This window comes from Rhinatrema bivittatum, chromosome 6, assembly GCF_901001135.1.
Source record: "Rhinatrema bivittatum chromosome 6, aRhiBiv1.1, whole genome shotgun sequence".
NCBI lineage: Eukaryota > Metazoa > Chordata > Amphibia > Gymnophiona > Rhinatrematidae > Rhinatrema > Rhinatrema bivittatum.
Window position 1 is genome coordinate 29,257,499 of NC_042620.1, and position 18,647 is coordinate 29,276,145.

General features: G+C 40.4%; 1 protein-coding gene across 21 annotated transcripts in view; it reads right to left on the reverse strand.

Annotated features, from left to right (window-relative positions):
* Positions 1 to 18,647, reverse strand: part of CLASP1 (cytoplasmic linker associated protein 1) — a 637,864-nt gene that overhangs the window by 69,296 nt on the left and 549,921 nt on the right. For all 21 annotated transcript variants that reach the window (XM_029605186.1, XM_029605182.1, XM_029605181.1 and 18 more), the window contains one exon: positions 9,913 to 10,063. In XM_029605186.1, coding sequence (XP_029461046.1) covers positions 9,913 to 10,063 — 151 coding nt within the window. The remainder of the gene's footprint in view (positions 1 to 9,912; positions 10,064 to 18,647) is intronic.

Here is an 18,647-nt window from a genome sequence, read left to right on the forward strand (position 1 = left end):
GGTTCACCTTTGTCCAAGTTTATTCACCCTTCAAAAAAAATGTAGGAGATTTGTGAGGCAAGACTTCCCTTGGGTAAATCCATGCTGGCTGTGTCCCATTTTTTTTTTTAATTAAAATTTATTAATCGCCTAACACTGAAAGGCCTAGGCGATATAAATAGTATACATACATAATAAAAACAAAATTAACAAAATACAAACAATACATTTGGTTTCACAGAAACTAAATAACAAAATACCATAAGTTAATGATAATTACATGTCATAATAATATCCAAGTACCATGAACAATAATTAAAGTTTTTAGACATCATAACGTTCTCCAAAGAGAAAATCTCCACTTAATAGCACATCTGTATTCACTTTATCGAACAAACTGAGACTCATTCATACCGCATTATTGAACATTATACGCACGACAAAGCAGAAATTCTTTAAATGATGTTTTGAACTTTTTAACATCTTCCAAAGACCTAAGGTCAAAAGGAATAAGATTCCATTGAATGGGTGCTGCTATAGAGAAAGAAGTCTCCCTAGTACTAAATAATTGTGCATGACGAACAGAAGGAATCTCTAACAGATTTAATTGAGATGATCTCAAACTTCTTACGGGTTTATATATTCGCAACAATGCATTAAACCAGAAAGCAGAGTCTGACACACGGAGCTTGTAAACTATCATGCCTATCTTGAACACTATACGTTCGTTCACTGATAACCATTTGAGTCTACATAAAACAGCGGAAATCCTATCAAAACGCTTTGAATGAGAGACCAACCTTGCAGCTGAATTCAATAAAAGCTGTAACGATTGAATTAAACCTTTGGGTAAACCAATGTATAGTCCATTGCAGTAATAGATATGAGGAAATATAATTGCCCGTACAACCATCAAAAAATCATCATCATACAGCAAATGTCGTAAACCTACCAACAAACGAAGTTTAAAAAAACCTGTTTTAATAAGCGATCTGATTTGAGGTTTGAAAGATAAAGTAGAATCAATCAGAATACCCAAGCTCTTAATAGGTTTAGAGAGAGAGAATGAAAAATTGTTTATTGAAATAGTGTCCTGTAAAGGTATAAAATGAGGTCGATGAATTAACAACAAAGTGGTCTTACTGGTGTTAAGCAAAAGTTTATTATGTTTCAACCATCAATTAATGGTATCCATGCAAAGTGAAAGAGCATCAACAGTTTCCTGCCATGAATTCTGAACTTTTATATAAAACTGAATATCATCAGCATAGATCTTGAACCCGTCTGTGATGATAGCCAGCAGCTTGGTGATGGGGGCAAGATAGAAATTAAACAACATTGCCGAGAGGCCTGAGCCCTGTGGCACCCCAAGCCTTCACTTGCTGAGATGAAGAACATGAATTATTAAATTTAATAGTTTGAGAATGCTCAGAAAGATAACTTTCAAACCACTCAAGCACAGTTCCTGCCATACCACATTCCCGAAGATGAAATAACAAAATTTGGTGGTCAATAGAGTCAAATGCAGAAGTAATATCAAGTGAAACTAGAATAAACTGTTGTCCACTATCAAGACTCCGTTTAATGGAGTCAACCAATGAAATCAAAAGTAATTCAGTACTAAGACCATGGCGGAAACCAAATTGATGAGGACTCAATACTTCATTCTTCTCTAAGAATTCTGTCAATTGCTGTAAGACAATCCCTTCAATTACCTTAGGGAAGTGACTAAATAGGTCTATAATTTATTGGCTTACCAGCATCTAGTGTAGATTTTTTAAGCAAAGGCTTAACCATGGCAGATTTTAAAGCAATAGGCATTATCCCAGAACTAAGCGAAAGATTAACAATATAAGTGAACGATGCTTTCATGATTTCAAATACATCATTAAACCTTGTCTATCTACATGTTCTTTGATTTTATTCTTTATAACAGTTTCCAAGATTTTTCCCGGCACTGAAGTCAGGCTCACCGATCTACAGTTTCCTGGATCGCCCCTAGAGCCCTTTTTAAATATAAATATTAGGAAAGAAATTGAGAATAAAATAGCAAATGTCATAATGCCTCTTAATTGCTCCATGGTGAGACTGCACCTAGTAAACTGTGTACAGTTCTGGTCAGTGCATCTCAAAAAAGATGTAGTTGCATTGGAAAAGGAACAGCGAAGGGCGACCAAAATGATAAAAGTGATGGAACAGCGAAGGGCGACCAAAATGATAAAAGCGATGGAACAGCTCCTCTATGAGAAAAGGCTAAATGGTTAGATCTGCTCAGTTGGAGAAGAGATGGCTGAGGGAGGATATAATAGAGGTCTATAAAATCATGAGTGGAATAGAATGGATAAATGTAAATCGGTTACTCACTCTTTAAAAAAAATACAAATACTAGGGGACACTCCATAACGTTAGTAAGTAGCACATTCAAAACAAATCTGAGAAAAACTATTAGCCAAGTAGATTTATGAAATAGCTACCTCTTATCACTGTGTGATAGCAGCATATTTAAGAACATGCCATACTGGGTCAGACCAAGGGTCCATCAAGCCCAGCATCCTGTTTCCAACAGTGGTCAATCCAGGCTATAAGTACCTGGCAAGTATCCAAAAACTAAGTCTATCCCATGCTACTGATGCTAGTAATAGCAGTGGCTATTTTCTAAGTGAACTTGATTAATAGCAGGTAATGGACTTCTCCTCACCTTTTTTAAACCCAGCTACACTAACTGCACTAACCACATCCCATGGCAACAAATTCCAAAGTTTAATTGTGCGTTGAGTGAAAAATAACTTTCTCCGATTGGTTTGGGATCTTGCCAAGTATTTGTGACCTGGATTGGCCACTTAGAAACTGGATACTGGGCTTCATGGACCCTCGGTCTGATCCAATATGGAAAATTCTTAACCCTTCATTAACTGGTGGCATCTCCTTGAGCAGTAATAAAGTCATTCACACTACCCTTGAGGAATTCTGGCCCATTCTTCCATACAGAACTGTTTCAACTCTGACATTTGAGGGTTTCTTTGTATGAACAACTTGCTGCAGGTCTTGCCACAACATTTCATAAGGGTTTGGGTCGGGACATTAAGGTGACCAATCCAAAACATGAAATTTCTTCTTCAGCTATTCTGGAGTAGATTTACTTGAATATTCAGACTCATCATCTTGCTGCGTGGCTCACTTTTAGCTCAACATCAACTCACAGATAGAAAATTCTCAGGAGAATGTCAGGCTAATACAGAATTCATGGTTTCATTAATGAAGGCAAGCTATCTAGATCCTGATGCACCATCATACTGTAACCTTTCACCACCATGTTTGACAGCTGGGTCAAGGTTCTTACATCAGAAGGTAGGGTTTGATTTTCAACAAACAAAATGTCTGTTACAGGGACTGAAGTGTTAAGTTTTTGACTCATAGGTTCACAGAACATTATTCTAGAAGTCTTGAGTTATCTATACTTTCTTTGGTGAACCTGAGGCAGGCAGCAAAGCAGTGGTTTCTTCCTAGCTATTCTCTCCTAAACACCATTCCCATACAGTTTTTTTCTTGATGGGCATCTCAGTCTTAAATCTAGCCCTAAATCCAGCCATGTGGTTACCTGTTGAGAGCGTGGACCCTTGAGCCAGCTTGAGAGTAGGATGACCCACTGAAGAAGCCAACAGTAGCACTCGAAACCGGGAAGCGGAACTGGACTAGGAGACCTGACAGGAACTTCATCTATACCAGCCCTCATTCCCTGCAGGTTGAGCTCTTGGGTGCCGGGGCCGGCAGGAGCAGGTCCCCTTGAGGCGGCGGTCCGGTGGTCAGTCCGAGTCAAGGCAGGCGGAAGACAGAAGAGATGAAGACAGTCCAGAAGTCGAGGCAGGCGGCAGAGGAACAGCAAGAAGAGCAGGCCAGAGGTCGGGGCAGGCAGCAGGCAAGCCAAAGGCAGGAAATGCGCAGAGGGTCAGTGCAGGCAGCAGACAGAGGAATCCAGGAGACAGGCAGAGGTCAGAACCGGAGAATCAAACAAAGACAGGAGCGGAGTCGGGGCCACAGGAGCAGAGTCAGGAACAGGAACAGCAACTAGCTTACTCAGGGAGTCGACCTATGCCAAGGCAAGGTAGAGGTGCTAGAAGTGGCCTATATATAGGCCTCTGAAAATGACGTCAGGTTGGGGGCTGGGCCGTGGTTTCCCGCCATGGTCCCTTTAAATTTGGGACTCCTGCGCGCGCACCTAAGGGGCAGAGTCCCCAGCAGCGTTCGGCGGCATCTCCCTCGTGGGGAAGATGCTGAAGGAAGGCCCCGCCAAGGGTTGACCTGGCACGGGGAAAACAGCGGAGAGCCTCCGGGACTTTGGGTAAGAGAAGGGGGGCCCGACTGCGGACCGCCACGGCTGGGTTTCCCAACATTACCATGGCATGGACAACCATAATTAGTTTTGTCTTCTTGATGAGGGGATGGAGTCTTAAGTTGATCTGATAAGTAGCCTAGTGCAGGTTTTTCCAGTCCTCTTCTGGAAGTACACCGAGCAAGTTGGGTTTTCAGGATTGCCACAATAAATATGCATAAAACAGATTTGCATACTCAGATGCCAATGAGCCTCCAGGAGATGATTAGAATTGGAAAACACTGGCCAAATTGTTAGAACAGCTTTTTCAAATCCCACTGCTGCCCTTTGTGACCTTTGGCAAATCACGTCACTCTCCATTACCTCATGTGCACACAGTCTATTTACTAAAGGATTTCTCCCATTTTGTGCCAATGGGAAAAGTGCTTAGTAAATCAGGCCCTTAGATTGTAAGCCCTCTAGGAACAGGAAAATACTTACAGTACCTGAATGTCAGAAAGGCAAAATATAAATAAAAAAAGTGGCAGCTCTTTACTGTTGCTTGGATTTGTAGGAGTATGATGAATTCCAAATACAGCAAGATTCAGTCATTTTTCCTGTGATTATAGCAGGATCTCAAAGGTTCTGAATGGAAATCTGTGCATATTTTGTATCCAGAGAATCTCTGTTTTGTTGGGATTCATATGGAGTTTGTTGTTTTTAGTCCATTCTTGGATGACTGAGACACATACTTAACTTATTTATAGCTGTCAATGGGTCCGGGTGCATTGGTAGTACAAACTGGACATCAGCCACATAGATGTAGGCTTTTGTATCAAAGATTCAGATCAGCTGTGTTAGTGGTCTGAGGTATATGTTGAAAAGTACTAGTGATAGTATAGAGCTCTAGGGATCTCCACAATTCAATATCCAGGGTGCAGATGAGATGTCAGTGAAATATATAGATTGTTGCCTGTCAGTCAGGAAGGAGTTGAACCATGCTAAGACCCTGCAACTTAGATCGGCCTCTGCTGGCCATGATATTGTAATCTACAGTGTTAAACGTCACTGAGAAAGCCAAGAGCACTAGAACCACTGTCTGGCTTTTACTGAGGTATCTAAGGAGGATGATCATTATGGGCTGTTTTGTGGCCTTGTTTGAATCTTTATTAGTATGGTTCCAGCCAGTTTTTTCTCTGCTAATAAGTTAATTAGTTGAGTTTGTATTCTTTCCACTACTAGTTTCCGCAGAAACAGGATGTCAGTCACAGGTAAGTCGTTTTCAGGTTTGTCTGAATCCAAGGTTGCCTTTTTTAGCAATGGCTTCATCACAGCTTTTCTCTAATCTGAAGAAAGCAGTCTTTCAGAGAGGGAGAAGTTGTTTATAATTTTTTATGTCTAGATTTGAGGCCTCTGCTTGCTAAAGTCACTAAATTGGATGAGAGTTGAGGTGCAAATTGTTGGACATAGGATGGACAGAGTCTTCAAGATTATCTTCATTGACTGGGATAAATGAGTCTTGTACCACCCTTAGGTGTTGTAGTGCAGTTGGTGCAGCCTAGCGAGCAAGCCTATACCAACAGCTGGCGGACCTGTGGCTGCCTCTTCCAGCTGCCTCTCCTTTAGGTGAGCCCTTGGGTTCTGGCGGCTTGCAGGTCTTAGGTGGGTTCCCAAGGCAATCTAAAGTTTGAGAGTCCACAGCCAGGTGAAGGTCAGGGTGGCCGGTAGACAATGGATAAGAGAAGACAAGCCAAAAGGTTGGGGCAGGCAATAGACTGTGAACTAGCAAAAGCAAGCTAGAGGTTGCGGCAAGCACCAGATAATGGAAGGTCAAGGTCCAAAGCAGAGGTCAGGATCCAAGAAATCAAGCCAAAACAAGACTGGGACAAATACGAGGCAAAGACTACACACAGTGAAGCAAGAGGAGGGGGATGAGTACAAGGAACAAGGGAGGGAGGAGTAAGCAGGTACACAGGAAGACAAGAATAAGGCAAGACAAGGCAACACGCACTGAAGACCAAAGGAACTCCAGTAGATCTGTTTCTGAGGCATCCAGATCAGCCTTAAATAGGAGAAACCGGCTGTCATCATCAAGATGCGCCGTGGATAGTTTCCCGCTGCGGGTCCTTCAAGGAGGCCAACGTCGGGCGCGCATGTGTCTACGGAGCAGCCGGAGATGAGAGCGACGGCATGGCGGCACCTTGCTGCACACACCAGCATGCTTTTGGTGCCATTTCCAGTTGCTTGCAGTTGCTGGTAGCGTCAGGGATGAGTGAAGTGGCTCATGGGTCCCTCCCATGAGCTACAAAGTGTAACAAGTCTCACCATCTCTAGAATGCTTGGCGAGGTCAAGCTTATTTTTGTCTCTGTGTGGGAGATGTTTTGATGGTTCCTGCTTTTATTCTCAAAAAAAGGGACAAATTTATTTAGGCTCAGATTGACAGAGGTATAATTCTGTGCAGGTGGGAGTTGTAGCAGTCCATTTACAATTTCAAATAGTTTCTTGGTCGGGTTAAGGGCTTGTTCAATACAAAGAAAGTATCTTTTTTTTAGCCTTAGTTATGGCAATTTACATTGCCTTAATTTCTCTTCGAAGCATGTTTTGCACCTCAACCTATTTTTAACTTTACAAATTCATTTTAGCTTTAGTTTTAATACAAAGAGACACTTATCAAATCATACTGCTGTGTGTATACCCCTCCCTTATAACTTTTGAATGGCTGGATCTAGCTCAACCAAACTTGGTGTGGAGCTAGGTTGTGCGGAGCAGGGAGATATTACATCATTTCAGTTTTCAAACTTGGGGGGGGGGGGGGGGGGGCAGTGCTTTCAGGGAGCACAAAATAGAAGAAAACTTGGGAATTTTGAGGACTAGAACCTAGGCTATTTAAAATGTTGTACCTTCTATCTGCTATAAAACTGAACATGGAAAGGTATTCATTTCCTATCCTTCAGGTTCTTACTTGTGGACAAATGACATTTTGCCATGAAGAGATGCCCTTGAGCGTCAAAGGAATGAGGTGGATATCCTACAAGTGAAAGCCGAAGACTGGGATTTTCACCCAACAGATACCATCTTAGCCAATAAAATTATTAATAGATATTAATGCTAAAGATGCAGCTGAATCCAGAAAGTACAAATGCCTATTTCAGTCTTATTTTCCATGTTACAAAACAGTCTTGCATGGGATTTCCATAAGAATTTCAAATGAAACCATTTTCCTTTCTTTAAAGGCATGGGCCATGAGCATCGACAATAGAAAACTGTATCTGAAAAGAAATCTACAAATTGCAATTTTCCTTTTGTACTTTTTTTGCTGCATTTTGCAAGTTTATTTGATCAGACTACCGACTATCTGTTCTACCCCCATCTCCAAAGTTAATTTGCCAACTGAGAAGATTTACATCACCATCAGTTGTACACAAAACAGAAATAAGAAAGGTAGAGGGAGGAGATACTGAAGAGAAGCAAAGGGGGAATTTAAAGGAGAAAAAAAAATTGGGTGGGGTAAGACACTTTCTCATCCCAGTCCTCAGGGTACCCCTAACCAGCCAGGGTTTCAGGAAATCCACAATGAATACGCATGAGATAGATTTGAATGCACTGCCTCCATTGTATGCAAATCTCTCATATGCATATTCAATGTGGATATCCTGAAAACCTGACTGGCTTGAGAGGCACTGGGGTAAGGCAAAAGAATTAGCATGTCATCTAACATACTCCTGCTAACTTCACACTTTTGGTCAAACACTTGAGTGATTTCAATTTACTTCTATCAGACTTCAAACAGCATTTCAGAAATACACTCCCTTTTTGTGTCTGTTACCATGCGTTCAATATACACATACATATGTCTGTGTGATTATGGTTAGGTGGACTTTGCATATGTACAAAGGATCCCGTGAGTGGCTGAGATAAAACATGCTAATAACAGAAAGTAACAAACAAAAAGTTGGGGAGAGATTGTATGTCTAATATATGCACATATTTTTCTACAAAAATGCACTGAAATTTATGGTCACAGGTGTGCCATCTTAATGAATTGTACAAAAGATTTCAAACAAATATTGGATATTTTTCTTTTCTTTTTAGAAGATCTCACTTCTTGGTCTCTTTTTAGCTAAGATCAAATATAAAATCCAAGTTGTGAGCTGAATATGTTCCACAACCAACCATTCCCTTCTGCAGTGGGGGTTTTTTTTTTTTTTTTTAAGAACTTTTAGACACAAAAAGGGGGTTGAATTAGCAGAGGCTTGAAACTTGTGCGCAGTAAAACAAATCATCAAGGCTTCGACCCCCGTGTGTTTTACATATGTATTTTTCTGTAGAACCTTTAGGAAACACGTTTGCTGATTTCCGGTCTCTCTGGCAATAAAAATGGTTATATAAGGTAGCAGTTTCATTCACACAACTTGCTTCTTGTCCTTGCACAGAAAATGAGAAATGCTGGGGTGGGATAGTTCCCAAAGAACAACTCAATGTCTTCCTATTCAAAAAAAATTGAAAATTTGAGGATGGGTGGAAGATAGGAGAGGCAAATGTTTAGAGAGAGGTAAAAGGTCTTAAAGAGAAACAGAAACTGACCAATCCTCTCCCCTCCAAGGTCAACATAAAAGCTGGTGAAGTCTGGGGAGACTAAATCAAAATAAAAAATAAACCAAGAAAAAGAACATTAATATTTTGATTTTATCAATGAACGTATCATTTAACAAAGAACTTAGCTGTCTTGTCCAAAATCCTCTTTTTCCATCAGCTGGGCCTAAATAATAAAACTTTTAATCATGCTAAGTGGACTGGTCAAGTGATCTGCTCAGAGAAAACTATCACATCCAATATCACGACTAAAACAGCAATAATAAATCATCCTAAAATCTATTACTCTTTTGTGACTGTTGTGCACACAACCTAGGCCCTTTAGACAACTGTGCTCTTAAAAATGACCCGATTCATGCTGATAAAATGAGTCCAACTGGCATCCTTGCTGGCCATCTCAGAGGTTTCATACTTTTGAAAATGCAATCCCTTTTTGAATCTCAGAGACAGCAGCAGATACTTAATGGGCATGGAGACTTTTAGTAGCCTCTCTACAGTAAAGGTGGTTCCTCCAGAAGAGGGCACACAAATACTGGCAGACCTGCTGAGAAGCAGCTCATATGGTCACTGCCTGGATAAAAGCAATACTAGTTCCCAGTGTTATCTATCCAGCACAGTCAAGGACAAAGCTGACATTTCCGGTATATTCTCCTCTGCAAAATTCAGTATTGGTGGCTACCATTCCTGCTGCGGAGGGCATGGGTGGGAGGGGGAAGGGAATTGTCTCGCCACTGCCACTCATCTCCTCCTCCTCTCTTTGGCCAGTCTGGGGGGCACACCACCTCTATCATCTCAGGTTAGGCCCTGGCCAAGAAATAGGCACGTTGCTAATCTGACCAATCTACACTAGAGCTGCTACTCTGAGATCATGTAGCACTATGAAGTACCGATAGACATCAGCAGCAAAAAGCTTAATTAACTTGTGGAATAAGCTACTTTGAAATGTCGCTTGAAAACGAGTAGCAAATTAAGGGCTGGATCCAGTCTCTAACCCTAGCAGCATACATGGCATGCATGTCGGGATACTTACAGTATCACAATCCTTCTTGCCATCACGCTTTATTGGTTCATTTAGATCTTCTTGGCTACGGAAACTGAACTTCTCAATGGCCTCTGTGACTCCACGAAGAGAGCTGTAAATTTCATCCGAGTTCAGATTTTCCGTGTCGTAATCCAGCATGCTAGAGACCAAAATTTAGATTAAATAATACATACAGCATATGCATTTTCTAATACAGAGCACCAAGCTGCTAACCATGCTTTAGCCAGTTACATTATGAAGCTGTAGAAAACAAATATTCCATTTGTGTTTATAACTTACATCGTAATAAAACAAATATCTCGGCCAACTTGGTTTGTTGCATTCCAAGATACAGTCAGAACTGGATAATCCAAAATTGGTGCCCGCAGTGTGAATGTGTTTCTCTCTCGTTATACAGATATAAGAGGCACAAACATGGCATGTCATTTTCCAAAGTAGAAATGACATTTCTTGGCTTCCCTGTTTTCCCTCCCCCAAACTGATATAACAATTCATTTTACAGAGGTTTAGCCAGATCTGAATGCAATAAAATAATTTCTTCTTTTGTGAAGGTTTTCAAGCGTTGTGCATCTTACAGCTAGAAACAATGATGGAGCCAGTGGCACTTCAAATGAGGTAAAAAAAAAAAAAATAGATCAATGTCATGAAATGAAGACAATGAGCACTGAAGATTCGGACAACCAGGGTTCTAATGCATGCTGAGAATGCTTCACTGTTGGTTTAGGATTTTTTTTTTTTTTTTGACAGGCAGTGTCTTCCTGCTCAATTATAACCCATGCGCCAGCTGGAAGTATGGCACCTTGAGCCTTCAGTAGTATTTACCTAGGATTTCCCCCCTTTTCATGATCTCACTTCAGCGAGAGAATGATCTACAGTCCCCTTCAGAGTCCCGGGGAAGCGTGCTTTGGAACCAGCCAGTAGCAATGCTCTTGCACGATGGCAGGGATGCCCAGCCTTCAGGGGGGTTGGGAACATCTGCAACATCTCCCTAGGGCCTGCTAAGCCCAAGGAGGAGGAGCCAGGTGCTCAGTTATCAGGCCAGTCCTTCAATGATTGTTTATCATTCCAGAAATGAGGAGAATACCGGAAATAGCATGACAGACTTGCATTGCTTCACATTGCAAAAAAAAGATATATATATATGTTTATATCTGCAAACAAAATTTGTGGTACGGACAATTTTTTTTTTTTTACTGCTTTTTAGCCGCTACAAACTATTTAGTGGTCTATCTGTAGCATAACCACATGCTTGAAGTTGTGAAAATAAACCTATTTTGTTTGATGCTGTACCTTTTCTTTTCATTCCTCTGTGTTTATGCTGGATAGAGGCAGAACCCGAGTGAGTTATGAAGTATGAACTTTTCTTTGAATTCTACTTCTACCGTTTCCCTGTTTCTTGGGAGTTATTTGGGACTCTCAGATCTATCATCCTTTATGGCAAGCTAGAGCATGGACTACAACAATGTAACTACTGGGGGTTGAGCACTCCACGCCTGTGCACTGGTTCCTTTTTTTTTTAAATCTCACACCATGAAGCAGTAATATCTTCTGCTCTTCCCAGGATCTGTTGGCACCAGATGTCATTTTCATTAGAGTGTCAAATGACGAATCATGTACAGAAAAATATGCAACTGCATTTATCAGAAATGTTAAGATGAGGACAATGGTCAATACACATATCTGTACACGCATGTGCAATACATTATATGTGTATAGTGTATACAGGGTGAAGAAACAACACTAACGGAGACGTGTCATTCACAAGCCAAATTAACACATGCAGGAAACCAGAACGGTGCTGGATGAGCAGAGAGATCATCTGAGGAGATGGGTGGCTTTAAAGCGATGTCACAATATTATTTTCTAAAAAAATAACTGCAGCACACACCATATAGTATTTGAACAAAATCGCATTCCTTTAAAAAAACCAAACAAAAGGAATGTGTGTGTCACGCTAGCTATTTTTCCTTAATATATCTTTTTTTGCAGCCTGACAACTACATAGCAACTGTTTTCATACCCACCAAAAAAATAAAAATAAAAATCTAAACTCCTAAAATCAAAACCTCTTTTGGGCTTCTATTATTTTAAAAGCTACAGAGTTAATATGCTCACTGCAGAAGCCCAAACTGCGGCAGTTCTGATTTCACTTAATTGTCATATGCCTCCTTTACTTGTTTGAATTACAAAATCTTAAGAACTGTTTTTATGAAAGGAGGCCTTTAAAACCCAGGGCGGTGCTCTTTGTCCTTTTCCTCAAATTCATGGGCTTTCACAAGGCTACTGATCAAATGCTCCGAAGAGCAACACTACAAACTGACCACTGGAGGAAGAGAAAAGTGACTAAGCAATGACTCTAAAGGGGCATTTCCATCCGGCTGACTTCTCAGGTTACCAAGTGTTACGCCCTCGCCTTAAGCACAGAGAGGTCCACCTTATATAACTTTTCAATTAGGTGGACCACCCCTGAAGTTTAAATATTTGGCCCCAGGTACTGGATACATTTTAGCTGGCTCAATTAACTAGGATAAAATGTACTGGGCTAAATCGGAGGCATTCCTGGGTGGAGTTAACTTAGCCAGATAATTTACCTGGCTAACTCCATCATTCAGAGTGGCTGAACCCCCCCCCCCCCCCCCCCCCCCAAAAACCCTCTTGCAGGCCTGAACTTCCCACCCCCCACGACACTAAAGAGACAAACTAAGGTGGCACCCAGAGCTCAAAGCCCTCCCCTCTCTAATGCTATTACTAGTGATCGCTTACATAGCACTACTCAATGGACACAGCATCGGCAAAAACCACATAAGGGGTGGGTCCCTGCTCAGGTGAGCTTACAATCTAATCAAAATAATCCTACAGGGTAAAACTGGGAATTTTATTTATTTTAAAAATAGTTAAAATCAATTGGGCTGGTAGCAGGATAATCAGGGGTTAAGGTTTAAAAGCAGCCTCAAAAAGGTGGGTTTTTAGACTGGATCTGAATAAGGTTAAGGAGGAAGCAGTGTGGAAGAGAGGCAGTGGGGAGTTGGTGGTACAGGAGAAGGGACTTGCCTGATGAGCTAAGTTCACAAGCAGGAACGTAGGAAGAGATATGAGGCGAGAGGTAGTGAGGAGCTGCATTGTGTAGGCTCTTATAGGAAAGAGGGAGCTTCAGCAGCCAATGTGCTGACTTGAGGAGTTAAAGGGGTGCAGCAGCTTTGGCGAAAGGTAAGCCACCCAGCTGAATTTTGGACAGATTGTAGAATGGAAAGATATGGTTCACAGGGAGACCTGTGAGAAGCAGGTTGCAGTAGCTTAAGTGAGAGGTAATGAGAGAATGGACAAGAATTCCGGCAGTGTGTTCAGAAAGGACAGAACAGATTTTTGTGATGTTATAGAGAAAGAAATGACAGTATTTTGGATAGGTGTAGAGGAGGAGAGGGAGGAGTCAAAGATGGTCTCAAGGTTACAGGCTGAGAAGGGAAGGATGACATCTACAGAAAAAGAGAAAGGAGGAAAGGGGATGTGAGTTTGGGTGGTGGGGATAGATAGGGAGCTGGGCCTTGGCCATGTTGAGTTTAAGATGGTGATGGGACATCCAGGCAGCAATGTCAGAAAGCAAGCTGAGATTTGGACCTTTATTTCTGACACTGATGAATCACAACTACAAATCAAGCTCACATGGTATGCCACATTACAATCTAAACCTCTAAAACAATTGTTGTTTGTCTTATATATGTTTTGTGTGTTTATCTTTTATTTATTTTTTTTTAAATTAGATTTGGAATTACAAAAACTTCTTGTAAAACAATTATCACTCAATGAGAGAGGTGGTGAGGCCACTTGGCAATAGTGATCATAATATGATCGAATTTGAATTAATGACTGGAAGGGGAACAGTAAGCAAATCCACGTCTCTAGCGCTAAACTTTCAAAAGGGAAACTTTGATAAAATGAGAAAAATAGTTAGAAAAAAACTGAAAGGAGCAGCCACAAAAGTAAAAAGTGTACAAAAGTAAAAAGTGGACATTGTTAAAAAAATACTATCCTAGAAGCACAGTCCAGATGTATTCCACACATTAAGAAAAGGTGGAAGGAAGGCAAAACCGGCATGGTTAAAAGGTGAGGTGAAAGAGGCTATTTTAGCCAAAAGATCTTCATTCAAAAATTGGAAGAAGGATCCAACAAAAGAAAATAGGATAAAGCATAAGCATTGGCAAGTTAAATTTAAGACATTGATAAGACAGGCTAAGAGAATTTGAAAAGAAGTTGGCCGTAGAGGTAAAAACTCACAGTAAAAACTTTTCAATATATATCCAAGGCAGAAAGACTGCGAGGGAGTCAGTTGGATCGTTAGATAATCGAGGGGTTAAAGGGACACTTAGAGAAGATAAGGCTATTGCAGAAAGATTAAACAATTTCTTTGCTTTGGCGTTTACTGAAGAGGATGTTAGGGAGATACCTGTTCCGGAGAAAGTTTTCATGGGTAATGATTCAGATGGACTGAACCAAATTACAGTGAACCTGGAAGATGTGGTAGGCCTGTTGACAAACTGAAGAGTAGTAAATCACCTGGACCGGATGGTATACACCCCAGAGTTCTGAAGGAACTAAAAAATGAAATTTCAGATCTATCAGTAAAAATTTGTAACCTATCATCAAAATCATCCATTGTACTTGAAGACTGGAGGGTGGCTAATGTAACCCCCAATACTTAAAAAGGGCTCCTGGGGCAATCTAGGAAACTACAGACCGGTTAGCCTAACTTCAGTGCCAGGAAAAATAGTGGCAAGTGTTCTAAAGATCCAAAATCACAGAACATATAGAAAGGCATGGTTTAATGGAACAAAGTCAGCATGGCTTTACTCAAGGCAAGTCTTGCCTCACAAATCTGCTTCACTTTTTTTTTGAAGGGGTTAATAAACATGTAGATAAAGGTGAACCGATAGATGTAGTGTATTTGGATTTTCAGAAGGCATTTGATAAAAGTTCCTCAAGAGAGGCTTCTAGGAAAAGTAAAAAGTCATGGGATAGGTGGCGATGTCCTTTCGTGGATTACAAACTGGTTAAAAGACAGGAAACAGAGTAGGATTAAATGGACAATTTTCTCAGTGGAGGGGAGTGGGCAGTGGAGTGCCTCAGGGATCTGTACTGGGACCCGTGCTTTTCAATATATTTATAAATGATCTGGAAAGGAATACAAGTGAGGTAATCAAATTTGCAGATACAAAATTATTCAGAGTAGTTAAATCACAAGTGGATTGTGATAAATTGCAGGAGGACCTTGTGAGACTGGAAAATTGGGCATCCAAATGGCAGATGAAATTTAATGTGGACAAGTGCAAGGTGTTGCATATAGGGAAAAATAACCCATGCTATAGTTACACAACGTCAGGCTCCATATTAGGAGCTACCACCCAGGAAAGAGATCTAGGTGTCATAGTGGATAATACATTGACATCTTTGGCTCAGTGTGCTGCAGCAGTCAAAAAAGCAAACAATGTTAGGAATTATTAGGAAGGGAATGGTGAATAAAATGAAAAATGTCATAATGCCTCTGTATTACTCCATGGTGAGACTGCACTTTGAATACTGTGTACAATTCTGGTCGCTGCGTCTCAGGATATACCGGTAGTTGCTATGGAGAAGGTACAGAGAAGGGCGACCAAAATGATAAAGGGGATGGAACAGTTCCCTATGAGGAAAGACTAAAGAGGTTAGGACTTTTCAGCTTGGAGAAGAGATGACTGAGGGGGGATTTGACAGAAGTATTTAAAATCATGAGAGGTCTAGAACGGATAAATGTGAATTGGTTGTTTATTCTTTCGGATAATAGAAGGACTAGGGAGCAATCCATGAAGTTAGCATGTAGCACATTTAAAACTAATCTGAGAAAGTTCTTTTTCTCTCAACGTACAATTAAGCTCTGGAATTTGTTGCCAGGGGATGTGGTTAGTGCAGTTAGTGTATTTGGGTTTAAAAAAGGTTTGGATAAGTTCTTGGAGAAGTCCATTACCTATTAATCAAGTTGACTTAGAAAATAGCCACTGCTATTGCTAGCATGGGATAGACTTAGGTTTTGGGTACTTGCCAGGTACTTATAGTCTGGATTGACCACTGTTGGAAACAGGATGCTGGGTTTGATGGACCCTTGGTCTGACCCAGTATAGCATGCTCTTATGTTCTTAAGCTATGTGAAAAGAGAAAACCTCAGACAGCACTCCCATAAAATCTTGTGGTGCTCAGCCATTTAAACCACCATCACAGGGAAAAAAAACCTTAAAGTTCACATTGACTTCATTACTTAAGTACTGTTTTAAAAGGACAATTTATCCTATGCATTTGTGAAGAAAGGAAAAGATGCTAAAATTAAGAATATCATGCATTGCATTAACTTTGCAATGTGAACTTTTTAAAGGTATTTTTTTTCCCCTTGATGTCAGATTAAATGGCTGAGCCTCACAAGAATTTGAAATTTCGATTTTATGAGTGCTCTGAGTTTTTCCCACTTTTATGCAGTTCCAGCACTGCTCTCTACATCAATGCAGGGGTGGAAGGAAATTAGAACCAAAAAAAGTTACCAATAAGGGTCCTGACCTTAGTGGTCAGAGTAACAAGATAAGTATGAGAAAAATAAGTGTGAAAGCTTGCTGGGCAGACTGGATGGGCCGTTTGGTCTTCTTCTGCCGTCATTTCTATGTTTCGCTAGAAATATCAAGAAACCCATGTGTCAAATCTAAACAAGGCATATATAATCTCAGGACTAATTCTCTGTCTTCTGAAATGTAACCGAAGAAGTAGTAATAATATTGTGACACCTGAAACAAGTTGAACAGGTAGCTTGGTTACCTGGGAGAGTAAGAGCGCCTGAAAGCCTTGTGGGAAGGAGCGTTGGGGATGGAGTGAGACTGAGAAAAAGGAGGGGGGTGCTTCGACAGCCCATCTGCACTCCAGCCCCAGTATCGACTGCAGTGGTTAAGGAAAGGAAAAAAAAAACAAGAGAAAGGAGAAAAGAGAGAAATAAAGAATCTATAATCTGAGTGGTAGTGTTTCATGCTTTACTGGAGTAAAGATATAAGAAAAATAACTGCAACAAAATTAGGCAAGAATGTGTCACTTGATTTTGTCAAACATTCAACATTTGATCGTGAATAGCAAGCAGCAGCAGAAAAGCACTGCTGAGTTTGTGCGTGTTTTGAAAATACAGGAATATATCCTTCTAATCCTAAAACATTAGCGCCTAATACCCAGGATAGGCATCTTTAAAACAAAAATATGCATTATAACTATTTTTAATTTGCAAATTTATTTTTAACATCTTGGACCAATCTACTAAAAGCAGCTGCCTCAGTCAGTCCATGGTTCTATGAACCCTATCCACATTTCCTCCTTCAGGAAGTGTCATTGATCCTGCACTTCAGGACCTGCTTTCTGATTGGCCTGGCAAAGGTTAAAGGGTATTTCAAAAAAGAGAATCAAGGAACTAGCAATATTTTGCAGTTGATGTTTATTCTATTTTTAAACTGTTCTTCTCTGGTCAAGGCTGTATATCAATACTTGAAAAGATTGTACACCCTAAGAATTAAGTTTTAGCATAGGTGTGGCCAACTCTGGTCCTTGAGAGGTACAAAAAAAAAAAAAAGACAGGTTTTCAGGATATTCACAATGAATATGCATGAGGTAGATTTGCATATAACGGAGTCAGTGCATGCAGCTCTCTCATATGCATATTCATTGCATATTCATGCTTAATAAAAAAATGTTTTGGCACTGTTTTTACATGCCTGGTTTAAAGGTCTAAGTTGATGACAAGAAAAGTAAATAAAGATATCAGTTAAATTAAGGGCTGCTACAGGCCCAGATTCAATTCTATTACTTTGATTCCTTCAAATTCTCTAACACCTCAAGAATCCAGACATAACCATAAATCTTTCATAAGAGATAAACAAGTCCCACTTGTTGTGATTCAACATTTTAGAAATGTATTGTGCGATAGCATCAGCATTAATGGTAAATAAAAACCAACAGCAAAAAAACAAATTGCACAAAAAAAAATATGGTGCCAAGTATTTGAGCATGATTAGAATACATTAAACAAACAATGTTAAACATCAAGGTTGAACATATATTTACGAAACTGAGGCAAACTGGAAAGTGTATTTCTTTGGTACTACCTAATTATATCTTATAAAACTATAAGCATCTGGCACAAGATAATATTTAGTGGTAGACACACATCAATGGAGATTCGCCATGCAAACTTCTCTCTGGCATGTAGGTCTAAAGATCTTTGAATCTTTAGAAGTGGTGCGCAAGCAACAGAAAGGGACCATGTGGAAATTCATCAGCAGCCTGAGGTGCTATAGCAGACCACTGAAGGGCACGTTACTGGTGGTGTGAAAAAGTAAGATGCGGTCACCGAGCGCAGTACTGTGAAAGCGACACCTTACAGGGGAGGCAAAAGCATAGGTACTGAGTTACTGCTGAGAAACATTTCTGGCTAGGATGCGTCAAATGATGACACTGTTGAAGTCTACAGAGATGAATGGCACTGTGAATGGCATCGAGTGAACTGAGAGATATCAAATGAGCAACCGAGCAACACTGGGCGCTTTTATCATCACATTAAGTGGTTGAGGCCTTGGTTTACAGCCACTTCAAATTCAAACAGCCTGGAAAACAGGTTGTATACTGTTGCAAGGGTAGAACCCTCACATCTACCAAAATGTTTCATCAGTCAGTAT